General features: G+C 36.3%; 3 protein-coding genes across 3 annotated transcripts in view; 1 reads left to right on the forward strand and 2 right to left on the reverse strand.

Annotated features, from left to right (window-relative positions):
- Window positions 1-333: 333 nt before the first annotated feature.
- On the reverse strand, window positions 334-11,410 carry c1qbp (complement component 1, q subcomponent binding protein). The gene is made up of 6 exons (XM_056241197.1): window positions 11,130-11,410; window positions 7,675-7,825; window positions 5,506-5,593; window positions 2,104-2,199; window positions 1,891-2,016; window positions 334-651 (listed from the first exon to the last, which is right to left on the reverse strand). The coding sequence occupies exons 1-6, from the start codon at window positions 11,359-11,361 to the stop codon at window positions 502-504; spliced, it is 843 nt and encodes a 280-aa protein (XP_056097172.1). The 5' UTR covers window positions 11,362-11,410; the 3' UTR covers window positions 334-501.
- Window positions 11,411-11,476: 66 nt separating this feature from the next.
- Window positions 11,477-14,618, forward strand: znhit3 (zinc finger, HIT-type containing 3). The gene is made up of 5 exons (XM_056241201.1): window positions 11,477-11,682; window positions 11,777-11,814; window positions 13,196-13,258; window positions 13,350-13,433; window positions 14,411-14,618. Exons 1-5 carry the CDS (start codon window positions 11,615-11,617, stop codon window positions 14,602-14,604), a joined length of 447 nt encoding a protein of 148 aa, XP_056097176.1. The 5' UTR covers window positions 11,477-11,614; the 3' UTR covers window positions 14,605-14,618.
- Window positions 14,619-16,486: 1,868 nt separating this feature from the next.
- Window positions 16,487-27,704, reverse strand: part of LOC130076197 (unconventional myosin-XIX) — a 53,392-nt gene continuing 42,174 nt past the window's right edge. Inside the window, exons 20-23 of the mRNA XM_056241190.1 lie at window positions 24,616-24,745; window positions 21,539-21,624; window positions 18,755-19,087; window positions 16,487-16,860 (exon numbers count right to left, since the gene is read on the reverse strand). Of these exons, the coding sequence (XP_056097165.1) occupies window positions 16,747-16,860; window positions 18,755-19,087; window positions 21,539-21,624; window positions 24,616-24,745 (663 nt within the window). The 3' untranslated portion in view covers window positions 16,487-16,746. The remainder of the gene's footprint in view (window positions 16,861-18,754; window positions 19,088-21,538; window positions 21,625-24,615; window positions 24,746-27,704) is intronic.

Consider the following 27,704-nt stretch of genomic DNA (forward strand, 5'->3'; position numbering starts at 1 on the left):
ATCCATCCATCTATCTACAGGTGAAACTCGAAAAATTAGAATATCGTGCAAAAGTTATAATTTTGATGATTATGTCTTACAGCTTATGAAAACCCCAAATTCAAAATCTCATGAAATCAATAAAAAAAAGGATTTTAAATACAGAAATGTCGCCCCTCTGAATAGTATAATCATGTATATGTATATAGTTATATATACTAAATATATTAGTTTCACCTGAATTGTTGCACTATATTCTATTTTTCGAGTTTCACCTGTATATTACAGACAATTACATTAATGAGAATAAATGTTTTTGCCTTATTATATTGAAAGTAAAGCAGGACAAACGACTCAATATTTCCTCTCAGTTTTATTTCTCACAGATGTTTAGTTCACATTCTCGACCTGTAAAGCCATCTGACATTTGAACCGGTGTGCACATAACTTGAAAAAATGATATAAAATTAAATACAAAACTGTTCTGCCTTCATCTTCATCTGTCATCAGAAGTATCACAGATTATTTGCATTTGACGAAAGCGCTGAGATCGTCCAGGAACTTGATGTACTCCTGATGCTCGAGCGCCGTGCTCATCTCCATCAGCTCGTCCGCAAACGTGTTGTCCACGCCACGGTCCGCTAGGAAGTCCATCAGATGATCATACAGGGCCTGAGGGGTCAGAGGTCACAGGCGTGCGTTTACACAGGGGAAACTTCACAAATGAGAATATCGTGCAAAAGTTCAGTAATTCAACTTAAAAGGTGAAACTAATATATTATATAGACTCATTACATGCAAAGTGAGATATTTCAAGCCTTTATTTGTTATAATTGTGATGATTATGGCTTACAGCTTATGAAAACCCCAAATTAAAAATTTGAATATTGTGAAAAGGTTTTTCAAAAACGTTTTGCTTCACATCAAAGTGTGTAGTGTTGTGATTCTCCTCGTAGCTGATTGGTTTGGTTCTTACAGAAGCGTATTGCATTCACTTGAAGAAAAAAAAAATCTACTCTGTTTTTCTGAATTAACGAGTTAATTATCTCAGAATTACGAGATCATTTTTCATGGAAAAAAGTTTTTGCTCTGTTTTTCTGAATTAATGACTTAATTATCTCAAAAATTCAGGAGAAACAGAGCAAAAACTTTTTTTTATCAAAAAATATCTCGTAATTCTGAGATAATTAACTTGTTAATTCAGAAAAACAGAGCAAAAACTTTTTTTTTATCAAAAATTATCTCGTAATTCTGAGATAATTAACTCGTTAATTAAGAAAAACAGAGCAAAAACTTTTTTTTCATCAAAAATTCTCATAATTCTGAGATAATTAACTCGTTAATTCAGAAAAACAGAGCAAAATTTTTGATGAAAAAAAAGTTTCTTGTAATTCTGAGATAATTAACTCGTTAATTCCGAAAAACAGAGCAAAAACTTTTTTTCATCAAAAAATATCTCGTAATTCTGAGATAATTAACTCGTTAATTCAGAAAAACAGAGCAAAAAATTTTTTTTTTCCATCAAAAAATATCTCGTAATTCTGAGATAATTAACTCGTTAATTCAGAAAACAGAGTAGATTTTTTTTCTTCAAGTGAATGCAATACGCTTCCGTTTGTTCTTGGCTTATAACACTTTAACAAAACATTTTTTTTACATTTTTTAGTTTGTTTGGTCAACTCTGTGCCAACTTGACAACAGAAATACATCATGCGCCCTCTAGCGGTGTGAAAGAAAATGACAGAAATCCAAATTTCATAATTGATGAACTTTGCAACTGTAATGAACACTAGAGCTGCTTTACAGCTGAGACTGTATTCGTTTCATATCTGAAGAACTTTGCAACATTAACTGTTATTTTCAGATTGCTTTGAAACGATGTGCAGTGTAAGAAATGAAGACTTGACTCACCCAGTCCAGAGAGTCTGTGTTGAGCGTGTAACTGGTTTCCTTCCAGTCCGTGTCGCCCTCGGGCTGGAAACTGACCTCTCGGATGGAGAAGATGTCGCTCTCCTCCTCGCCCTCACCATGACTGGTCTGTGCAGATGTGAAATCCAGTGAGATGAAGGAGGAAACAGACACATCTCTTCACAGTCACACAACAACAAGAGGAATCAAACTCACCTCGTCCTCGGGGAAATGACAGTCAAACACTAGTGAGTTCTTTGCACCCTGTTTGGTCACCTCAACCACAAAATTGGGCGTCGAGACGATGTCAGGCTAAAAAACACAGGACAGATGCATCAAAAACAAGCTGGTCGAGCCGCTCAATTCTGCAGCGTCTTTAAAGCAGTGTCTCAAAACAAAACAAGCATTCAAATCATCTAAAACAACTAAAAACCAAGATATTATTTCTGATTTTAATTCACCCCCTCAACAACTCTCTTCCAACCAGTAGGCCGGATTTTAAAAGTGTGATTTCTAGAATATGGAAATTAACTCCATACTGAATATACATTTTTATAGTTATGCCAAGCTGTAAAATATTTAATCAGACAAAAAATTGGGATTAAAAAAAAAAAAATCCTCGCAATTCTGACTTTTCTCTTAGAATTGCGATTCTGACATTTTGAGTTTATATGTTACAATTTTGAATTCTGACTTTTCTCGCAATTGTGACTTTTTCCAAATTTTGTTTATATCTCACATTCTGTTTTTTTTTTCTCACAATTGCGAATTTAAATCTAAACCTTTCTCAAAATTGTGCTTTTACCTCACAATTCTGACTTTTTCTCAAAGTTATGCTTATATCTCACAATTCTGACTTTTTCTCAAAGTTATGCTTATATCTCACAATTCTGACTTTTACCTCGCAATTCTGACTTTATATATAAAATGTTAAACTTGTGATTTTATGTTGTAACCTTTATTTTCTAAAATCTCCACTTCACTACTGTAACATCACATAACAACAATTAAAATGCCAACGACTTGAACAGTTTAAGGAATTTAAGTATCTAGTAATCTCACTGGCTGTTACACAATAACCTAGAGTGCTTTACTGCATGAATCTAGGTGCGTTTTGCGATGTTTTCTAAATGTCAACAAAAAACTATTGCGAAATGACGGAGTTTCCATTAACCGATGCTACGTGACTAAAACTTTATTTTTTCCTCTCGCGATCAGTCATTACAAACATCATGGCGACGAACATAGTTAGGTTTATATATATCAGAGCCTCTGCACTAGACATTATTATTATTATTATTATTAATGGAAGGAGACATGTGTGTGTGTGTGTTATCCAAGCATTAATGGCAAGGAAAGACCCGTATACACGAATCCGACGAGCGTTCTGTGTAGGCTGCCATCTTGTGGCGACGCCATTACTGAGCTGTTAGCGGTATGACAGCTACAGCCAGGCAGAGACTTGTTGGGTTGATGATGTTAGACAGTGGCCTCCAGTCACAGATGAAGGTACAAACGATCTTACAGATTATTTATGAAAATAGCTTGGCAAGCTAGCTAGGCTAACGTTAGCTAACGAGGAAACTATAAAAAGATCTGTCCATTTGGCAACAATAAATAAATGACATCAAATAAACGAATTCATGTTTTTCATTTGTGTCCATTATTTATCTCATTTTCACATTGCAAAAGGCAAGGGTAAGGTGCAGCTAGAAAGTACACATAATATCGAACAATAGTGTTTTTAAACCATGGAAAGAGGTCAATTTAACAGCAGGAGAACAATTATGTCACATAACGTTACATTTAGCTCAGGAAAAGCCATTTAATGACCATAGCATGTTAATTGAATAGAAAACATAGCTAGAGAGGAGATTTTGCTGAGCACTATATTACATATTTATTATATTTTTTACTTATGTCATTAAATAATTGTTATTATAACAAAAACTGCATTATATTTAATTTAATTTGTTATTTAAAAAAAAATCTGTCACAGTCAAGCAAATCAAACATTAACAACAGACATAACAGTAATGTTACTAACGTTACTGCCCCAATGCGCCCTTTACTGCCGCCACTGAAACAATTTAAACCAGAACATGTTTTCCCACTCGACATTATAAAAGTTGTAACGTTAGTGACAGTCGTAAATCGCGGGCTGTTTATTCCAGTGGACGCAAGTTACAAATAAAACAATAGGAGGCAATGGCTCAACGCTACCCAGCAACAGCTCAGTAATGGCGCCCGCTTACTTCCGGTAGTTTCGCCGGATTCGTCTATACTGTGAGCGGCTCATATGAGGAGTTTCTGTGTTTCTCCTCATTTCTGCTTCCAGCTCGTGATTGTGGCGTTTCTTTGAGGTTTAGAATCCAGTATTCAGTGTTTCCCCTACCATTGTTTTACCAAAACGACCCCCCGCCCCCCTAAATTGCTGACGAAATCCAGTCATAAAAAAGAAATTTACTGTATAACGCGGAATTTCATGGAATTTGTCAATCTTTTGAGGAATAAATAGAAAGCAGTTCAGTATACACCTGAAATCAAATCGCGATGTAGACTAGTGTGTGTGGATATTAAACCACAAAGACTATTTAAATACAAATCCTGCTTGTTCTGTGTGAATGAATGGTGCCGCCGACGCGCAGTTTCATTTACCACACACACACACACACACACACACACTGAAGCACGTGTGACGCTTGCGCTGTTTTTTTTGGCCTATCTGAAGACACAAATGCAGAAACTTCCTCTCCAGGCTCTAGATCCACTCCGAAAGTCACTCTTGATCATTTAACCGCTTCATTTGAGAAAAACTATCATTATGACACAAACACACAAACTCAAAAGGTCTTCACGGCAACCCGTCAAAATAAAAGTTCGGTTTAACTTGACAGAAATATATTACCGTTGTACAGTAGAATTTAGATATGTCCCAATGTAATAATATTAACACTAATCCAAATAAATTATCATCAAAACTGAATTTAAGGAATAATCCATGTTTTAATTTTAACAGTAAAGCTCATTGTGCAGCACGTTATTTGACAAAAAGTTTATTTAATTTCATATGATTAAAATTGATGATAAATGATAAAATTTGTGTTTTATGTCTTCATTTTATTACCAGAAAAAACACAACACAGAATTAGTGTGAAATTTTGTTTCAATTTTTTTTTTTTAAATGTCGTATACGTTTAATGATTCATAATACACTATTTCAATTAATTAGACATGCTTTTTGATTGCTAAAAATTTACACCACGTATCCGTAACACGCCCGTTCTGCAACACTAGCAGTTTCACCCCCCCCCCCCCCCCCCCCCCCCTGAAAAAAATCCTAGGGGAAACACTGAGTATTCCTGTAATTATTTTGTCTTTTATGAGTTTAATAAAGAACTCTGTCTCGTATTCTGTCCAAACACACCGCGTCATCTACGTCAGGTGACTGTAAATGTGCAAAAACTGTTTCCATTGCAGTTTTGCGAAATATTCATTTTTCGAATTGCCAGAAAAACCCCCTCATGCGAGCGGAAAAACTTTTTTTGACGTGTTTTCAATTCGCAATTTCAATTTGCGCAATTTGAAGGGTAATGGAAACGCGGCTAGTGGCGATACCTCTTCCTCCTGACCCTTCTGCGTTTGCTCGGGCTCCTCCTCCAGCTGTGGCGGGATGCTGTTGTTCACATTGAACGTGATGGTGACTCTGTCAAACACACACAAACATCACACATGATGTATTATTACAGCGGAGGATACGAACGATCATAAAAGCTCTGCAGAAGACGCTTTACAAATCTGCTCAATCTATTGTGCCTTTTTCTTTTAAAGTCTTGTTATTGTGCTCTCCTAGAACAGCTTTAATGTTGATTATTCTCCTCATATTCTCCATTGTTGCGGCTCCTCTCTTCCCAGTCTGTCAGTAACGCTCTGTTTACTTCCTGTCTCTATGAAGCCCCTCCTTCTGAAAAGCACACTGTGCTCTGATTGGTCGGCTGGATCAGTGTGTTGTGATTGGTCGAGCGCTTCGAGTGTGTTTGGGAAATGTCCCGCCCCTTTCCATAACCGCCAGTTTAGCACACTACTAACTAACTCAACCAGGCCCCGCCCCTTTCCATAACTGCCAGTTTAACACACTACTAACTAACTCAACCAGGCCCCGCCCCTTTCCATAACCGCCAGTTTAACACACTACTAACTAACTCAACCAAGCCCCGCCCCTTTCCATAACCGACAGTTTAACACACTACTAAGTAACTCAAGCAGGCCCCGCCCCTTTCCATAACTGCCAGTTTAACACACTACTAACTAACTCAACCAGGCCCCGCCCCTTTCCATAACCGCCAGTTTAACACACTACTAACTAACTCAACCAAGCCCCGCCCCTTTCCATAACCGACAGTTTAACACACTACTAACTAACTCAAGCAGGCCCCGCCCCTTTCCATAACTGCCAGTTTAACACACTACTAACTAACTCAACCAGGCCCCGCCCCTTTCCATAACCGCCAGTTTAACACACTACTAACTAACTCAACCAAGCCCCGCCCCTTTCCATAACCGCCAGTTTAGCACACTACTAACTAACTCAAGCAGGCCCCGCCCCTTTCCATAACTGCCAGTTTAACACACTACTAACTAACTCAACCAGGCCCCGCCCCTTTCCATAACCGCCAGTTTAACACACTACTAACTAACTCAACCAAGCCCCGCCCCTTTCTATAACCGACAGTTTAACACACTACTAACTAACTCAACCAGGCCCCGCCCCTTTCCATAACCGCCAGTTTAGCACACTACTAACTAACTCAACCAAGCCCCGCCCCTTTCCATAACCGCCAGTTTAACACACTACTAACTAACTCAACCAGGCCCCGCCCCTTTCCATAACCGCCAGTTTAACACACTACTAACTAACTCAACCAAGCCCCGCCCCTTTCCATAACCGCCAGTTTAGCACACTACTAACTAACTCAACCAAGCCCCGCCCCTTTCCATAACCGCCAGTTTAACACACTACTAACTAACTCAACCAGGCCCCGCCCCTTTCCATAACCGCCAGTTTAGCACACTACTAACTAACTCAACCAAGCCCCGCCCCTTTCCATAACCGCCAGTTTAACACACTACTAACTAACTCAACCAAGCCCCGCCCCTTTCCATAACCGCCAGTTTAACACACTACTAACTAACTCAACCAAGCCCCGCCCCTTTCCATAACCGCCAGTTTAACACACTACTAACTAACTCAACCAGGCCCCGCCCCTTTCCATAACCGCCAGTTTAACACACTACTAACTAACTCAACCAAGCCCCGCCCCTTTCCATAACCGCCAGTTTAACACACTACTAACTAACTCAACCGAGCCCCGCCCCTTTCCATAACCGCCAGTTTAACACACTACTAACTAACTCAACCAAGCCCCGCCCCTTTCCATAACCGCCAGTTTAACACACTACTAACTAACTCGACCAGGCCCCGCCCCTTTCCATAACCGCCAGTTTAACACACTACTAACTAACTCAACCAGGCCCCGCCCCTTTCCATAACCGCCAGTTTAACACACTACTAACTAACTCAACCAGGCCCCGCCCCTTTATTCTGCATATGAATTATTATAATGAGGAATATTGTGACGTGTTCGTTCCCGGAAGAAACTCAAGACTACAATGGAGGCGTTTCAGGAGTTCAGAAACACTGACACTGATATAGAGAAGAACTGGAGGCACTTTGAAACATTTACATTAACATATTAATCTGATTGTCTGAATGAAACGCATTCGTACTTTTCTCCGGCCAGCGAGCGGATGAGCTTCGCTTCTGTGCCGTTCAGTTCCAGCTCCCACCCGCCGGACATTTTAGGAAGACTCGCGCTCTTCTGGATCTTCTTCTCTTCTTTGATTTCATCAGAGAGAAACTCTGCAAACGCTTTATCGCCTGGAGGATAAAGACACACATGCATGATTTACTAACAACACTAGTATGAATGAGATCTCATTGGTCGGTTAAGGTGACGTGTGGTTGTTCGTCTCCACTTGTTGCGATGCTCTAATGACACATATGCAAATATTGCAGGATATGACATCGGCTTTAATATTCTGGAATAATCCAATTAATCTGGTAACTTTTTACGAAAGATTTTGAATTAGGCATTGTTTTCGTTTTAATTTCAGTTAGTAATTTTGTTAGATTCGATTTTTTAAAAATATATCTAGTGTTTATTATGGAAGCATGTTTCCACCACAGAATAAATAAATAAAAACGGTAATTGCGACTTTATATTCTAACTTTTTTCGCACAACTGCGAGTTTATATTTCACAGTTCTGACATTTTTTTTCTCCCAATTCTGACTTAATTCTGACTTTTTTCCTCGCAATTCTGACTTTTTTTTTTCACAATTCTGACTTTTTTCCTTACAATTCTGATTTTCTTTCTCGCAATTCTGACTTTTTTTCCTCGCAATTCTGACTTTTTTCTCACAATTCTGACTTTTTTACTCGCAATTCTGACTTTCTCCCAATTCTGACTTAATTCTGACTTTTTTATTCACAATTCTGACTCTTTTTTTCTCCCAATTCTGACTTCATTCTGACTTTTTTCTCGCAATTCTGACTTTTCCCCTTACAATTCTGACTTTTTACTCACAATTCTGACTTTTTTTACTCGCAATTCTGACTTTCTCCCAATTCTGACTTAATTCTGACTTTTTTATTCACAATTCTGACTTTTTTTTCTCCCAATTCTGACTTCATTCTGACTTTTTTCTCGCAATTCTGACTTTTTTTCTCGCAATTCTGACTTTTTCCCCTTACAATTATGACTTTTTCCTCTTACAATTCTGACTTTTTTCTCACAATTCTGACTTTTTTCTCGCAATTCTGACTTTTTCCCCTTACAATTCTGACTTTTTCCTCTTACAATTCTGACTTTTTTCTCACAATTCTGACTTTTTTTTACTCGCAATTCTGACTTTCTCCCAATTCTGACTTAATTCTGACTTTTTTATTCACAATTCTGACTTTTTTTTTCTCCCAATTCTGACTTCATTCTGACTTTTTTCTCACAATTCTGACTTTTTTTACTCGCAATTCTGACTTTCTCCCAATTCTGACTTTTTTATTCACAATTCTGACTTTTTTTTCTCGCAATTCTGACTTTTTTTCTCGCAATTCTGACTTTTTCCCCTTACAATTCTGACTTTTTTTCTCGCAATTCTGACTTTTTCCCCTTACAATTATGACTTTTTCCTCTTACAATTCTGACTTTTTTCTCACAATTCTGACTTTTTTCTCGCAATTCTGACTTTTTCCCCTTACAATTCTGACTTTTTTTACTCGCAATTCTGACTTTCTCCCAATTCTGACTTTTTCCCCTTACAATTCTGACTTTTTTCCTCACAATTCTGACTTTTTTTCTCGCAATTGCGATTCTGACTAATTTCCTCGCAAATGCGAGTTTGTTTCTCACAATTCTGACTTTCTCCAAATTTTAATCATATCTCACATTCTGACTTTTCTCGCAATTGCAAGTTTAAATCTCACAGTTCTGATTTAGAATTCTGATACAAACTCACAATTGCATTTTATAAAGTCAGAATTGTGAAATATAAGTTCTAAGTCCAATTCTGAGGGGAAAATAACTTTTCACAGAACTGCGAGTTTTTATATCTGACTTCATAACAATCAAATTGCGAGTGTATATTACGCAATTCTGCGAAAAAAGTTAAAATTGAGATATAAACTCAAAATTGCGGAAAAAAATAGCAAGAATTTCGGGATAATAAGTAGCAATAACCCTTTTCCCTTTTAATTCAGTGGAGGAAACAAGCTTCCATAGTTTTTGATAATGTTTATTAAGTACATCAAATTAAAATAAATAAATGAAAATGAGAAAACTACGGACCCCCTAAATGGACCTTTGCAAAAATATTTGTATATTTTTATTTTTGCAAAGGTCCCTTCAGGGGCTCCGTAGAAAATTCACCTTACTAGCTGAAATAGGTTTTTAATATTTTATTTCAATTTAAGTATTTGACGAAATTGTTTTGTGGTTTAGATAACTAAAATAACCCTGGGACTATATTGTTCTTGTTTCTCCTCGGTGACCACTTAGTAGCTAAATTAAAAGTAAAGTTTTTTGAGTTAGCCTCAACACATCTACCATAGAAACGACCTTTACCATAATACTTTTTAGTAGTTTAAGTCTATGTGAAGGAGCGTTATATCTCTAAGCTTATATCTCGCAACTCTAAATTATCTCACAATTCTTACTATTTCTCAAAATTTTGTTTATATCTCACATTCTAACTTAGAATTGTGATCCAAAATCACAATTGCATTCTATAAAGTCAGAATTGTGAAATATAAACTCGCAATTTTGAGTTCTAAACTCCAATTCTGAGGGATTTTTTTTCCTCAGGACTGCGAGTTTTCATATCTGACTTTATAACACGCAATTGCGAGTTTATATTGTGCAATTCTGTGAGAGAAAAAAGACAAATAAAAAAGTTGTGAGATATAAATTCCAAATACTAGCTGAAATATTTTTTTAATATTTTATTTTATTTCAATTGACGTATTTGTTTAGTTAACTAAAACAACCCTGGTACTATATTGTTCTTGTTTCTCCTCTATGACCAATTAGTAGCTAAATTAAAAGTTTACTCATCTACCAGAGGTATAGTAAAAGTACAATTTCTAGAGTTAGCCTCAACACATCTCAAGCTTATATCTCGCAATTCTGAATATTATTTTTTGCTATTCTAAATTTATCTCACAATTCTGACTATTTCTCAAACTTTTGTTTATATCTCACATTCTGACTTAGAATTGTGATACAAACTCACAATTGCATTCTATAAAGTCAGAATTGTGAAATATAAACTTCTAAACTCCAATTCTGAAGGAAAAAACTTTTTTTCTCAGATCTGCGAGTTTTCATATCGGACTTTATAACAGTTTATATTATGCAATTCTGAAAAAAAAGAAAAAAAAGTTGTGAGATTTTAACTCAAAATAAAATATTAAACATACTTTAGCTAGTATTTGATTTCAATTGACGAAATTGTTTTGTGGTTTAGTTAAATAAAATAACCCTGGTGGTAACTTACTATATTGATCTTGTTTCTCCTCTCTGACCACTTAGCTATTAAGAGTTAGCCTCTACACATCTACAATAGAAACGACCTTTACATAACAATTTTAGTAGTGTGTGTGTGTGTGTGTGTGTAGGAGCGCTTACCCTCGGTGTGCAGACTCCCGCAGCCGCAGGACAGTGTGGGCAGCGCCCGCGTCGCAGTGAGGAGCCTCGGCCTGGACCCCGACGACGCGCCGCTGCTGCCGCTCAGGCTCCAGATGGACCGGCTGAAGGTTCTGCTGAGACGCGGCGCGGGACTGATCGCGCGCGTGGACGCGGAGCTCCTGCTGGACAGACGCGCCGCGAGCTGAACCGCGCGACTCACAGACTTCAACATGACTTCGGTTCTTCTGAGAGATGCTCGCTGGCGTTGCTGACCGCTGATCACACTGACAGTCACACACTCACACACGTGGGGAAGGACACCGTGACCTCAGCACTCTACACCGGAAGTGTTCCCTACAGGAAATGAGTTAAAAGTCCCACACGCTGTCAACAACACAAACACGTGGTTCCAGTAACTACAGGCTACATAACATCATCTACGTTGTTTTATTTTTTATTTAATAGTTCGATTTTCTAAAGTAGTCATGCAGCTCTGTGGAGTTTGCAGCGAACATGTTCCTAAATACAGATGTCCGGCCTGCAGAATCAGATAGTAAGTCATATATTCATGTTCGATTGTTTATAACTTTTGCTTTTTAGATACTACAATAATTGTTAGTTAAATAACACATTTCTTTTTCTTCTAGTTGTTCAGTGAGTTGCTTTAAAAGACACAAAGATGATGGTACGTACAATATTCTATTTATAAATATTCACATTTACGTATTAGGCAGATGTTTTTATCTAAAAGACTTGCAGTTCCATGGGAATCGAACCCATGACCTTGGCGTTGCAATCGCTATGCTGTACTGATTTATCATTAATTTAATCAAATAATAATGCATTATTGTTAGAAGTATTAACATTATAATGTTACTGCTACTACAAATGCAATTTTTTTTTGTTTTTTTTTTAAATTATTTTGTTGGCTAGATAAAGCACTCTTTATTTCTTCTTCTTCTGAGACTTTAAAGATTATTATTATTATTACATACTAAAACATGATAGCAATGTGTTAAAGTCTCCCTGTGGTGAAAATCCAGCTTTTAATGTTGCTTATGTGTCTATGTGGTGTTTTTAATGCGCTTTAAGTCAAACCATGTGTAAGTTCATAAGTCGACAGCATTGCTGAGTATTTTCTGCTTAAAACTGCAGTGAACCAAAGACAGTCTCAAAAACACGGTTTGAAATCGCTGGTGTTTCTGACGTCACAAACGACCTTGTAACCAATCAGATCAACGTGTGATCGTCAACCAGTGGATCTCTGAGCTGAGGGAGTGAGTGGAGGCGGGGCTCATTTGCATACTCAGAACCGCGTATAGTAAATTAGTCAATGTGCAATTTTGGTGATCAAAGATGAGTTTTGAGGGATACAATTATTGACTACAGGGAGACTTTAACTCATGTTAGCAACATGCTATCAACGTGTTAATTCTAGCAATGAGCTAAAACATGCTAACGATGTGCCAATTCAAGCTAGCAACATGTTAAATCGTATCAGCAACTTGCAAGCAATATGTTAAATAATGCTAACAACATGCCAACTAATTTTTGCATCGTGCTAAATCATGCTAACAACGTGATAACAACATGATAATCATGCTATCAACATGTTACCATGTGTTAAATCAGGTTACCAACATATTAGCAACATGAAAATCATGTTAGCAACATCTTAATTATGCCAGCAAATCGCTAGCGAAACGCTTAAACATGCTAACAATGTGTTAAATCATGTTGTTAACATTAACATGTTGTTAACGTGCCAACAATATATTAAAACATGTTAGCAATCTGTTAAATCATGCTAGCAATGTGTTAAAACATGCTAATTATGCTAGGAACATGTTAAAACATGCCAGTAACAATTTTTGTTTCTTTCTCCGAGTAAAACCTTTTAACTTTTAAGGTTTTCGAAGTTTTTTTAAACTTTCAGACCTGGCTTTGTCCAGCCAACATCAAAGTTTGCATTCAAACTTTACTCATCTAGTTATTATTAGTTATGTTGTGTCTTATACATTAACAACAAGACAATGTAAGCCTTTATTTCTTTTTCGCTCTTATAGATTCATGCCACCCAATTAAAGAACCCGATCCGGCCTCCAGCAGCCCGACTCCAGTGCGCAACGGTGAGTGAGTGATCAACACACACATGTTATAGATACCAAAATCAACAGCCATATTACATTTGCATCAAGATGTAAATGTGTTTGATTTCAGCCGAACAGCCGTGGGTTGTTGAGGATCTCCTTGATGAAGACAGTCAGACTGACAAAGTGCCGTTACAGAAACTTCAGCAGCTCGGTATGTCAGGGATGATGTTGTTATCTCCGAATAAACCCCCGACAGGGTGATGAGCAAATATTGATCTGAGTTTAAAATATTTTTTTAGGTCTTTAAACCCAAAGCTAGCGCGACAAGTTCAAACTAGACGGACATTTAAGAGATACGGTATACAGTCATACCACTTATTACACAGAATTTCGCCACATACACAATTATGGAATAAGAGATATTGATTTCTGATTAAACTGTTTTAAAATCATAGTTGTTTGTATCTTAAATCCAGCAGTGTACAAAATAATAGTCACAAAATGGCCGCCGCTGCATTTGTATGAAACAAGAGAGAGCGAGTTCATACGGAAGCGTATTGCATGCACTTGAGGGAAAAAAAATCTACTCTGTTTTTCTGAATTAACAAGTTAATTATCTCAGAATTACGAGAGAATTTTTCATGTAAAAAAGTTTTTGCTGTTTTTCTGAATTAATATCTCAGAATTATGAGAGAAATATTTCTTGAAAAACATTTTTTTCACTGTTTTTATGAATTAATGAGTTACTCATAATTTTGAGATAATTAAGTCGTTAATTCAGAAAAACAGAGCAAAATCTTTTTTCCATGAAAAATTCTTGTAATTCTGAGATAATTAACTCGTTAATTCAGAAAAACAGAGTAGATTTTTTTCCTCAAGTGAATGCAATACGCTTCCGTAAGTTCACGATACTGGATGGCATAATTAAATAACTCTACACAAAATATTGATTCAACTGATTTTTAATATTTTATTAGCTCACCAAATGCAAAACTCCCACGAAGAAAAACCCGTTCCTAGCGAGCGTATAACACTGACTTCAGTGACCCAGATGAGCCGTGTTTGTGATCTGGGAATAATGGTGCGATTGACCAATCAGAATCAAGTATTCCGCAGAGCCGTGTAATAAGAAATATGTCTTCAGTGCTGTTTGTGAGGCAGTTTCACAGATGTTTTTCCTTCACACAGGAGATTCAGAGGCGCTGAAGGGTCTGTTGAGGAATCCTCATCTGCGACAGCTAATGATGTCGGTGGACTCGGCCGGAAATAAAGCCAAAGCCATGAAAGACGCCATGCAGGAGCCGCTGTTCGTGGAGTTTGCGGATCGGTGCTTAAAAATTATTGAACCTACGCAAACAGAGAGTGTTGATGACCGATACTGATTTCATTGAACTCCTAATGATTCCCAGTGAGCAGCACGCAGCATGTCAGTCCATTTGTTTTTGTGCACAAATGTTTATGTAACCATGTATTAAACATGTCTTTTGAATACAGTCATGATAATTTAGACTTACCGTATGTATAATAAACATACTCGAATAGCTCAAGCTTTAGTATTTTTGAAATATTTGTTGTATATGCATGTTTTCTCAACATATTACTGAGCCTTTGTGTTGTCACACATGCATTATTACATCCAGTCATTTATTACATGCCTTTTAATAATAAATAAATGTAAAAAGACACCAAAAACAGAACATCTGTAATGATTTTTATTTCAATTATCAAAGTTTGACAAAGTGTTTGATTGGTTTGTTAAAGCAGTACCTGAGCACAAACAATAAATACCTGTATTATAGTCACACGTTTTGTTAATTAATGCCCTGAGATTAGAAATATTGATTATTTTTGGTAATAAATGCACATAATTCATAACCAAAAACGCCTTTGATTTAAGGAGGAATGTTGTGTAGTCGATGTGCTAAGTAATCTGACAAAATTAAGAACGGCAAATACATATGCAAATAGTACATTGATTCAGTTTGCTTTGGTAAGAGCATCAACAGCAATGCCGAAACTACAGCTTTATCATGTAGTGTTTCATGTCTTACATTGTGCAATGAATAATAAAATAAAAAAATTCATGCAAAGTGTACAAAACTTGTCTTTATCAATACTATGTTCTCCATCATCTCAGTTATTCTATTCTAAATAATATCATTGTAACATGTTTTAAGGTGCTATATGTAGAATTAAGAAACTCTTGTTTTTAGTGACACCGGTGGCCGTTAAGTGAACTGCAGCCGCAACGTCGCACTCGAGATCACGTAACGCACAAGAGACTGAATGTGATTCAAGACCCAGATTTACTCGTTCTCTGCTTAGAAGTAAAAAGAAGTTGGAAATAGCTTTGCAGTGATTTACTGTTAACGAACATCCTGACGCCGTCCACTGCTGAGAGCGACGTTTAGATGAATATGTGCTGCTCTTTCCTCTCAATAACACAATAAACACACACAGAAATGAGAAACATCAGTTCAGAAAGCATCTGATCATAGAGAAGTGGAGATCAGCGACAGATGAGCTCATTAAAATCACACTGTTATGATAGTTTGATTATAGAGTATATTCGAGACTATAGACTCTATAGATCTGACTATGTGAGACTGTAGTTTGAATGAATCTCTTTTCTTTGCACGACACATTGACATTACAGTCCAGAACGGCTCTTTCAGCATTATCCTGAACATTGTATAAGCATTAGTGTAAGTGAACAGAAGAGAGGCTCTCGGTGGAAAACACACATCTGTGATTTTCCCGCCAAAAACGTCCCGAGTCCTAAACATAAAAATCAACTAAGAAAGTCTTGTTTTTAAGTTTCGTTACAAGCTGTTCATACATCGGCAATAAAAATGATTAATACATGAAAATTCGTACATATAGCCATTTTAAAACATTATTTTTATCAGTTTGTACACTGATATATTAAAGACCCCCAGTGGATCAGGTAATCTGAGCTGGTGTGAGTGAGTGGAGGCGGGGCTAATTAGCATATTCATTAATCCGTGTGTATACTAAATGAAGCAAGGGTGTCGAGTTACATTCAAGCTATTTTAAGGCATGAGGAATGTATTTTCACAGGGAAAACGTTTAAATGTATAATTTTGGTGATCAGAGAAGAGTTTTAACGAGGGACTTTAATACAAATCAAATTAAATACCAGAATTTGGGATACATCAGCAGCACATTATCAATAATTTCATATCTATAAAATATATCACTTTATATATATTTATGATATAAATATCAATTTCAAGCTGTGCAAGACATTATTTAAATCATAACAGAAAATGCTAGAATAAAATAAAAGCTCTGTTAAAGTAATAGTTATAAAACGCTCTACAGGACTGAAGAATTAAAAGGCACTTGTGCTTCATGCTGAGAGAGAGTAAATACAACTAAACGCTAAATTGCACTAACAATAAGGCAGCTAAATGTTTAATATCACTTAATGTAGTGTATTTCAAAGGTGCACTGATTGCATGAGAGCGTTTAGCAGCATGATGAGAAGAGGAGAGGTCCTGTCAGGTCTTCTCCAGCAAGATCTGGTTGAATCCGGTCACCACATCGGCCTTGTGCACTGGGTGTCTGTCGGCGTAGAGGAGGGGAGATCTCTGCAGATGCATCTTAATGGACCCCTGTCAAAACAAACAGCCAAAGCAATTAAAGCAGGACTTTTAGTTTGTCTTCACTAAGATTTCCTTTCTGTTGTCAGGCTAATGTCCACACTATCCATCCTAAACAGTGTGTGAGATAAGAATAAGTGTGTCCCAAAGCATAGTATGTTGAAGTCCCGGGATTATCTACTATTTCCGGTGGATTTTCGAAGTGTGGATCCGTGCTCACTATAACGGCTCATATTACCCACAATCCATTGCGCTTTGGAAGAGGAACTACAAACACGAGTAATGTGTTAAAAAACTACAAAACATGTCAGATATGCGCGACCGACGGTGAGAGGTTTAGATAAAGGTTTGAGTGACTAATCAAAGTTTAACCTGATAGAAAAATATTTATTTATGTTATATTTCATCTGCAATAACAATGTGGACTTTTATAAAGATCCGTTTGGCCATTTCCAGTAGGAAATAAAATGAAATGGAGGATTTTAACTGTGACAAGATGATTGACAGGTCAGTTTACTGTGACAGGATGAGACAGAGAGAAACCGTTGAAGACGCAATTGTATAACATGATAGTTTGTCCTAAAGCTTGTCTACTCTTCTGCTACACACTCAAAAGTATGTACTTTTTCCTTCACAAAAAGAGTACACACTTTAAGGGCGTAGTGTAAGTAGGCGAATTGAGACGCAGCAACGGTGTCTAGTTTAACATTGGTTGCAATAGGTTTTGATTCATAAAGCACCTCTTTCTTTCCTTTGAGTTCATTAGCTGGTGTATATATTGCCCTGAGTTTCCTTTGTCCGGTTATGTTATAAGCTGTAATGTTGCTTCTGCTCTTTTGTTCATTTAATAAAATCTGCTGTGAAGATCCTCAACTCTCTTCTTCTTTATGCCTAAAACATGACAATTTCATAGTACATGTTCCTTGCATTTATAGCACACAGTTCAGCAAGATAACAACAATTTTTTTAAATAAATGTAATAACTTGATCCACCTCTGAGTAAACTTGATTTACAAACAGTGTTATTATTTTTACGTAAAACGATTTAAAATCATTTTGGGTAATGAAGCTAAAATAAAATAAAAGTATTAGATGAAAAAACAAACTTAAAAATAAAATTTTACAAAATGTTAACATCATATAAAACAACATTACAACAACTAAAGCAACAAGCAGCAAGAATACAGATATGTTAAAGTCCCCCTGTGGTGAAAGTCCAGTTTTTAATGTTGTTTATGTGTCTGTGTGGTGTTTTTAATATGCTTTAAGACACACCATGTGTAAGTTCATAAGTCGACAGCATTGCTGAGTATTTCCTCCTTAAAACTGCAGTGAACCAAAGACAGTCTCAAAAACACGGTGTGAAATCGCTGGTGTTTCTGACGTCACAAACGACCTTGTAACCAATCAGATCAACGTGTGATCGTCAACCAGTGGATCTCTGAGCTGAGTGAGTGAGTGGAGGCGGGGCTCATTTGCATATTCATAGAACCGCGCATACTAAATGAGGCAAGGGTGTCGAGTTACTTTCAAGATATTTTAAGGCATGAAGATTTTTTTTAGAGGATAAAACTTTTAAATATGTAATTTTGGTGATCAAAATTATTGACTACAGGGGGACTTCTACGAACAGAGGTAAGTGTCTAAATTATTTTCTGTATTAATCGCCAGCATGTCATAGCAAGCTACGTTTTTGAGACTGTCTTTGGTTCACTGCAGTTTTAAGGAGAAAATACTCAGCAATGCTGTCGACTTATGAACTTACACATGGTGTGTCTTAAAGCGTATTAAAAACACCACATAGACACATAAACAACATTAAAAGCTTGATTTTCACCACAGGGGGACTTTATACAGGAATAATTTGTGGCCACTCAAATAAAAGTAGTATATTGGAAACTCTTACCCGTGGCTGAGCTCTGATAGACGCCACACCCTGTTCAAACTGGTTGGTCTCTACTTTGTATTCACCGTGTCTGAATGGGATCTTCAGACAGGCCATCATGGACATGATCCGCTGGAAACCAGTGGCCGTCAGAGACACAGTGATGGTGGGAGCAGAAGCAATCGCCAGCCCGATTGGCCAGCTTCGGACCATGACGGGCTCCTGGATGCTGTCGAGTTGTACTGACCCTCTTTCCCTCAGCAGAGGATCCAGCTTCGGCAACACACGTGATTCTTCCTCCATGAAATCCTCAGCATCATCCAGCTCTGCCTCAGCTAGCGCATCCATCCACGCCTATCGAGAAGGAACGCAGAAATGTAAGAAAACCGCACAAAACAAATATTTAGTTTGCATACCGGTACTTTATTTGCCAAAAAAATTTCCTTCTGAAATGATTAATCGTGATTAATCACATCCAATATAAAAGTGTGTTTACATAATATGTGTGCGTGTGTGTACTGTGTATACTCATTTTGTTTATATACTGTAAATACACACACACATGCATGTATATATTTAATTTATGTATATATTTATATAAAAATAAGATATAAAAAAATATATATTTAAGAAATACTTGCATGCATATACTGTATAAATATTGATATATTATATTATATATAAATATTTTATATACAAATAACAATTTTTTCTTAAATAGATACATGCATGTGTGTGTATTAATATAAACAAAATAATTATACACAGCGCACACACATATATTATGTAAACTAGGCATGTGCCGGTATCAAATTTTCATTCTGCGATTAATTGATTGAGCTTTTATCACGGTATACGGTATTATCACGATATTTTAATTGCACAAGAGAAACGGATGGAAAGGGGGTATCTAAAAAAAAAAAAAAAAAAAAACTTGCATCACAATGTGTAATTGTGATTGTCAAAACATTTGGTAACTAAACAGAATTTAGTTTAGTGACAACATGTTACAATGTTTACATGTACAATGACTGGTAGGCTAATGTTTGTATTATTGTTTAACACAATTTTCACGAATTCAATTCTTGGATTTGATTTCAATCTTGATTCAATATTGACTCATTTGGATAAATATTAGGTAGGCTATAGATAAGCCTGCATGTTAATTTTTCTCAAGAAAAAATATCTCACATTAATGCTGTAAACATACAGAGAGAAATTAAATATAATGCGGGTTTCATTATAATAACAATTATGTAATGACAAATAAATTATGTAATGGCAAATAAACTACCGGTAAATATTTTTTCTAGTCAACTAACGTGCTGGTCATTAAATGGCTTTCCTGAGGTAAAAGTAACACTTTGTGACATAATTGTTCTCCTGCAGTTTTATTGACCTCTTTCCGATGTTGAAAAACACTGATTGATCGATATTATGTATGACTGAGGCATATACCTTTTCGGTAAGTTGTACTGTATCTTTAAATAAAAAAGTAACAGATGATCGGTTTACTTGAACTGAGGCGCAGCGATCCGTCACGTCACATTTACAAGCGCCAAAACGGTATTTATTGTCTGAAGTTCGTAATAAAATAGACAGAACCTGAGAACCCCAAAATCTAAATTCGGATCTATTATTTTTCACGGTATTTTGAAGTGCCCGCGATAACAATATCGTGCATATTCATTACCGCGATTTATCGCATTACCGTATACCGGCACATGTCTAATGTAAACAAACTTTCATTTTGGATGCGATTAATGACAATTAATCATTTCGCATGTATAAGATCTGTCCAGATATTACTAGGATTAGTTCACTTTTAAAAAAACGTTTGCTGATAATTTACTCACCCCCTATGTCATCCAAGATGTCCATGTCTTTCTTTCTTCAGTCGAAAAGAAATGAAGGTTTTTGATGAAAACATTCCAGGATTTTTCTCCATATAATGCACTTTGCTGGGCACCAAATGGTTCAAGGTCCAAAAGACAGTTTCAGTGCAGCTTCAAAGGGCTTTAAACGATTCCAGACGATGAATAAGGGTCTTATCTAGAGAAACGATCGGTCATTTCAAAAATAAATAAAAAAGTTTAAGTTTTATAGGCACAAATGCTCGCCTTGCGAACTCTCCTGTTCGAACTCGTTCATCAAAATGAACGAATCTTTTTTCGAGTCAATGACTCAAGAAAAGATTCGTTCATTTTGATGAACAAGTCAATGACTCGAAAAAAGATTCGTTCATTTTGATGAACCAGTTCGAACAGGAGAGTTCGCAAGGCGAGCATTTGTGCCTATAAAACTTAAACTTTTTTATTTATTTTTTAAATGACCGATTGTTTCGCTAAATAAGACCCTTATTCATCGTCTGGTATCGTTTAAAGCCCTTTGAAGCTGCACTGAAACAGTCATTTAGACCTTGAACCATTTGGCTACCATTGAAGTCCATTATATGGAGAAAAATCCTGGAATGTTTTCATCAAAAACCTTAATTTCTTTTCGACTGAAGAAAGAAAGACATGGACATCTTGGATGACATGGGGGTGAGTAAATTATCAGCAAAAGTTTTTTAAAAAGTGAACTACTCCTTTAAAGCATGTTATCATATTCTATTGCACCCAATAAACAAAATAATGAATTTTTAAAATAGCATCATATAACCCCTTTAAATTATAAAACATTGAATCCAAATGAATTCATTAAACACACCAACATTTTGGGAAAAGACATTCAATTCCCAATGGATAAAATGAAGTCCTGCCAAACACTGTTATTAATCAAATTAAAAACCAGCACAATGCTTACTCTCCAGCGCCTCCATTTGGTTTGGATGACCGTTGCAGCTTTGTGCCATTTCTTAATTTCACTTCTGACCCGCCAGGATCTCAAACCTATGATAAAGAGACACATAAAGGGAGTTAAAAACACTGTATGATACTATACGAATACTGGATAGAGCCATTTGTCCTAGGGGTTGAACGACTAGTCGGGTCGAGTCGACGTCGACTAGTTGCTAATGGCGTCATTAAAGGGGTGGTTGAATATGATTTCCCTTTTTTAACTTTTGTTAGTGTGTAATGTTGCTGTTTGAGAATAAACAACATCTACAAAGTCACGACGCTCAAAGTTCAAAGCAAAAGGAGATATTTTCTTTGAAAGAAATTGCTTTTTAAGGACTACAACAAACAGCTGGTAGGAACTACACAACATTCCTCCTGGGTTAGTGACATCACCAACCCTAAAATTTACATAAACCCCGCCCCCGGGAACGCGATTTATAGATTATCATGACTGAATATGCTAATCAAGGACTAGAACTATTCATCAACTAACCATTCAGAAATGTTGTGTACATGTTGTCACTTCTTGAGTCTCTCCATATTTGTCTGACTTATTACGGTTTGAACATAAAAGACTAAAAGTTTTTTACATTTTCAGGACACAAGCACTTGAAGCTCCGCCCCCTGTGCCGGGAGCAGCAGCTCATTTGCATTTAAAGGGACAGACACAAAAACGGTGCGTTTTTGCTCACCCTCAAATTTTAACACGATATATAAAAATATCTGTGGGGTATTTAGAGCTAATACTTCACATACACACTCTGGGGACATCAGAGACTTATTTTACATCTTGTGAAAAGGGCATTATACCACCCCTTTAATGAACAAATAAGCTTAAAACTCGAGCTATTTTAAATTAAATTTTATTTTCAAGGAAGTACCGTGTCTATTAACGGGTAAAGCAATAGCTAGTCAGCTTGAGATCCTTTCTATCTAAACTGGTTACATCTCGTTAGCCGAGTCACGCAAGCACAACCAAAACAATGTTATTCTGCTAAATGCATGCAGTAAATGCTAGAGGGTCAAAAGTTATATAGTGTACCTTTAAAGTTTCATTACATTAGTATTAAATCATAAAACATGGAATCCAGACGAATTAAAAAATAATACAGAATTTGGGGCAATGTACATCATTTTCTAAGGCCCTATTGTTGTTTTTGAAACATTTATAAATTGTTAAAAGTATTATGAATTCATTAGTGTGGTATGGTCTGATTATGGGACAGACTTTTACTTCCAGGGATTATACGGTGACTCGGTTATCTTTTGGCTTTAATGATCTCAGTGAAGCAGGTGTTTGGCTCAGGTGAGCTGAATCTGTTCTGGGTTTAAGGGATAATCAGGAGGAAGGTGATCAGGTGTCAGTGTCTAGACACACAGCAGATGTCTACTTCTAGCCTTCTTTACACACACACACACACACACACCTATATACAGTATACACACAAGGTAAATCAATTTATATATATATATATATATATATATATATATATATATATATATATATATATATATATATATATATATATATATATATATATATATATATATATATATTCTAACTCCATTTAGGGCTGAATAGAGAGAAATACAAGTCAATAATAGGCCGTTATTTAGACTGAAGGGTTGACAGATCCTAAGGAATTGTTTTTCTGATCCTCTTAACAAGCACCTGATCTTTTCAAGGCAAAGACCAGACATTATATCTCTGATCCACTGGAAGTGAGCGGGAGAAGAAGCCTCCGTTAACTTTAGTAGCATTGCTCTGCGTGCTAACAAGGACATTTTTTTTTTTAACTATGCACCCCTAAAATAACAATAGAAAACCTGGATTTTTTCATTTATAAATCACATTCGCATTTTTTATCAGAAAAATAGCAATTAAAATGTTCCTCCCAAATCATGGAGCCCTATCTATATGAATTCCTATATGAATCACGATTCTATCTTCTACCGATTTGCAGCAATTCACAAATTTAAAAAATGTATGCCATGCGATCTCAAATTCAGTTCTCTTTCACAGCTACACATGCAATTATGTCAAAATGCACATCGTGTGGACTTTTGAGTATTCAATGTAAACAGAATCGGTTATGTCCAACTATATCCACGCATTCATTCTTAAAGGGCCATCCATTTCATTAATGTTAAAAAATATATATAAAAAAAAACACTCACTGCTTTTGAATAAATCACTTTTTTATCTTTAATATGAATCGAGTTATATTTAAATCATACAGTGAAGACTATACAGTGTTTTATTTTTTACATTTAATTATTCAATTTCGGTAGTATTTCTTACTACATGTTAAATAAACCTATACTACTGTCCCTGAAAAAAACTTAAGTTTATTTAATTTGTATAAATTTTTTTTTCTATTGTATTTGTCCTTTTGTTTGTAATTTGCTTCTTTGTTCCCATTTTTTATATAAAAAATTAAATAAAATAAAATTGCCTGTCTTGCTTTATTATAGAAGACTGTAATGATTGTAGTCAGCTTAAGGGCATTTGTTTTATAATATTGGGTTGACTGAAATGGGAAGAAAAACTAAATAGATTTCAAGGTTCACATTTAAATTTAGTAGGATTTTTTCCTCTTTTAGACTTATTAAACTGTCTACCGCAGTCAAATAAGAAAAGTAACACAAAACAGTAAACTACAATCAAATAAATATATATATATAGTATATGTACTATGTACAAGTATTCATTACCTCAATGAGCTCATTGTTACTGCCTTTAATTATTACATTGTTTAAATTAATACATTTCTAGCTAACTGTGATTTTGTATATGTATATAACTATAATACATAGTTACCTCTGATAACAGATCACTCTAAATTGTAATATGGCATTTTTTTGTAAAGATGCTTTGAAACGATGTGTATTGTGAAAAGCGCTATACAAATAAATGGGAAATTTGATTAAAAATCAAAAATCGATATTTAAATCAAATCGTGAGGTACCAAAAGATTCCCACCCCCATCTGTTATGCAACCAATTTCCCTGTAATCACAAAAAAAGATGTTAAATGCTAACCTGCTTGTATGCGGGTGGCAGCGTGTGTCCTGAGGCTGCGCTGATGTTGCTGGTACCTGCGCCAGCAACACTGGATACAGAACGCTTTCTGTGAGCGCACCTCGTTCCTGTGGTCCTCCAGCATCTCCAACTGCACAACACATGATGAGTTAACTACTGACATCAAAATAAAAGGTTCCCACACCTTGGACAACTTCAAAATCAAGGACCTTCCAAGGACTTTCCAGGTCCAATACCCTCAAATTCAAGGACTTAATGTGGGGACACATTTAAAGTGAGAGCAAGGTTACATCGTGTTACCGTGTAAGATACATTGTTACAGGTTTCATGTGTCAAACACAACTATGCAAAACATTTTTTAAATTTTTTTTATTCATTTTTGGCCATATGACAGAGATCTGATATTCTATTTGTCGTATTTCTGTTTTGCTTAAAACTGAAGAATATTCGGTACATCCTATACTGTATTCTAAAATCATCTGATTAACTTTTGCATGGATTTTATTGAAAAGAGCTTAGGCTCATGTAACCAGTAGAGGTCTGCACGGGCTTTAAACTTAAAGGATTAGTTCACTTTAAAAAAAACTTTTGCTGATAATTTACTCACCCCCATGTCATCCAAGATGTCCATGTCTTTCTTTCTTCAGCCGAAAACAAATTAAGGTTTTTGATGAAAACATTCCAGGATTTTTCTCCATATAATGGACTTCAATGGGGTCCAAACGGTTCAAGGTCCAAATGACAGTTTCAGTGCAGCTTCAAAGGGCTTTAAACGATACCAGACGATGAATAAGGGTCTTATCTAGCGAAACGATCGGTCATTTCAATAATAAATAAAAAGGTTTAAGTTTTATAAGCACAAATGCTCGCCTTGCTCTGTTCTGTGATGCGCGTTCGTGACGTCACGTAATACGCAATGAAAAGGTCTCACAGAACAGAGCAAGGCGAGCATTTGTGCTTATAAAACTTATTTATTTGAAATGACCGATCGTTTCGCTAGATAAGACCCTTATTCATCGTCTGGTATCGTTTAAAGCCCTTTAAGCTGCACTGAAACTGTCATTTGGACCTTGAACCGTTTAGACCCCATTGAAGTCCATTATATGGAGAAAAATCCTGGAATGTTTTCATCAAAAACCTTCATTTCTTTTCAAATGAAGAAAGAAAGACATGGACATCTTGGATGACATGGGGGTGAGTAAATTATCAGCAAAAGTTTTTTAAAAAGTGAACTAATCTTTTAATCCCGAACCCGGCCCGTACCCGAAATCATTTAACCCGACCCGAACATTACGGTTATATTTTAAGCCCGAACCCGAGGTCCGTTTCTAGCAGTAAATAGTTTTTTTTTTTTTTTTTTGCAATATGCTGTATTTTATGATTGCTTGCCACGATAATTAAAATATATGTACAAACAGCGATTCACCAAGGCACACAAGAAAAAAAAAAGAGAAAAAGCACGGACTTACTAATAACGAAACTTTGGTGTGGTTGAACAGGTGAAACAGTCACAAATTCCCCTGGAACTCAAACATTACCGTAAACTTCAAAACAAAGTTTGCACAGTTGCACAACTATTTAGATAAATATAGCCTATCCTTCTCAGTACGAGTTATAAAGGAAGAGCAGCATCGACAGCTGATGGTCTCAGCGCCGTCCTCTGATTGCGGTGTTGTGACTGAAATACTTGCGGAATTTTTTTTTGAAAAATGATATATGATAAAATAAAAATGATCAGTCAGCTACGTTAAACCCCTCAACAAGCTCACTTGTGTGCTCTAAAGTAAATGTTGCTTTTAACCTTAATGTGAAGTTATACTAGTTAGACAGTGTTATGCTGTTAGGTTATGATTTCGGTTCTCTAACGTTACCCTAATTGATGAAGAAAGGTGCTAGCAAGCAAGCTTAGCGATAGTTTAGTTATCACGTAACATTAACGTAAGTCAGGATTGTATGTTTTGAGTAGCGGCTGGATGTTAGCTAACTTTGTTATTCAAGATACAAACACCTAACGTTAATGTTACAGACACGCTGTGGTAGTTTTGAAGGTGACTAATGTTACCGCCAACCGTGTTGCCACAGTCCAACATTATTTTTTAAATTTCTTTTAAAAAATGACCAAATTTGAAAGGTGAGACTTTGTTTAATATGTTTAATATCAAAAGTAACCGAAAAGTAACCTGGTCTGTCAGCCTGTTGTCAGTCTCCTCTCTGCTCCGCGATGTATTTTTCACTGCTTGAGAACATGGTGTGTGCGTGAGAGCGGCGTAGCTTGACGGACATAGCGACAGTAACTAAGGGGGGCGGGGCTTAGCCAAAGGTGAATTACGATCACAACACAGCAAGCACTGCAGCCAAGCACACGGCACGCAAACTATGGGCCTGTATGGGCCTAATGAAATTACCCAGGATACCTTACGAACTCAGCAAGCCGGCCCAAATTTTGATGCATTAATTTCTCCCTAAACCCAAACTTAACGTCAGAATCAGCACTGAGCACAATCAGTGATTGTTGTAAAATGCAGTGTCTGCTGTTTCTAAATTGCAGGACGTGTTTTGATAGTAAAAAAGAGCTATTAAAAGCACAATGATCCGCACGTTGCCCTTGTTCCCATGGCGGCGCGCGCTCAGAAACGGACTGCAGACATGCAAAGTTGCAAACTATACTTTGGGTTTCGCGTCTAAACAATCAAATATTCACAGAAATATGGCAAAATGATCGGTTTGGAGATTCACTTAAACACAGTTTACGTCTTAAATGGGAGTTAATTGTTGTGAGAAAATATGTGGATTATTAGATCTGCATTCGGTCTTAAAGTAGCAGCGTCTAATAAACCTGTTTATGATTGCACCATTAATGTGAATAAAACAACTAAAAGTCAAAGAGAAAATTACTCACAGCTCTTTGCTCTTAAATGAATAACTTTAGCTTTAATAATGTTTAATTTATCTATAATAAACTATGCTGGGTCGGGTAGCAGACCTCTAGTAACCAGCCTATTTTTGCAATGTTTTACGGTGTGTCTGTGAAACATTGAGGTACCATCGTAGTAGTTTTATGCGTGCATGAACGTCATGGCAACGTACAA

Source organism: Rhinichthys klamathensis, unplaced genomic scaffold (assembly GCF_029890125.1).
Source record: "Rhinichthys klamathensis goyatoka isolate OS25496 unplaced genomic scaffold, OSU_Roscu_1.1 h1tg000633l_1, whole genome shotgun sequence".
NCBI lineage: Eukaryota > Metazoa > Chordata > Actinopteri > Cypriniformes > Leuciscidae > Rhinichthys > Rhinichthys klamathensis.

Excerpts from the sequence above, each read along its gene's own strand:
- c1qbp (XM_056241197.1), bottom strand. The coding sequence starts at position 11,361 with ATGTTGAAGTCTGTGAGTCGCGCGGTTCAGCTCGCGGCGCGTCTGTCC. Across the intron at positions 7,826-11,129 it reads CGGGAGTCTGCACACCGAGG|GCGATAAAGCGTTTGCAGAG; the intron begins GTAAGCGCTCCT and ends TTTATCCTCCAG. Across the intron at positions 652-1,890 it reads ACACAGACTCTCTGGACTGG|GCCCTGTATGATCATCTGAT; the intron begins GTGAGTCAAGTC and ends CTGACCCCTCAG.
- znhit3 (XM_056241201.1), top strand. The coding sequence starts at position 11,615 with ATGCAGCTCTGTGGAGTTTGCAGCGAACATGTTCCTAAATACAGATGT. Across the intron at positions 11,683-11,776 it reads CCGGCCTGCAGAATCAGATA|TTGTTCAGTGAGTTGCTTTA; the intron begins GTAAGTCATATA and ends TTTTTCTTCTAG. Across the intron at positions 13,259-13,349 it reads CCCGACTCCAGTGCGCAACG|CCGAACAGCCGTGGGTTGTT; the intron begins GTGAGTGAGTGA and ends GTTTGATTTCAG.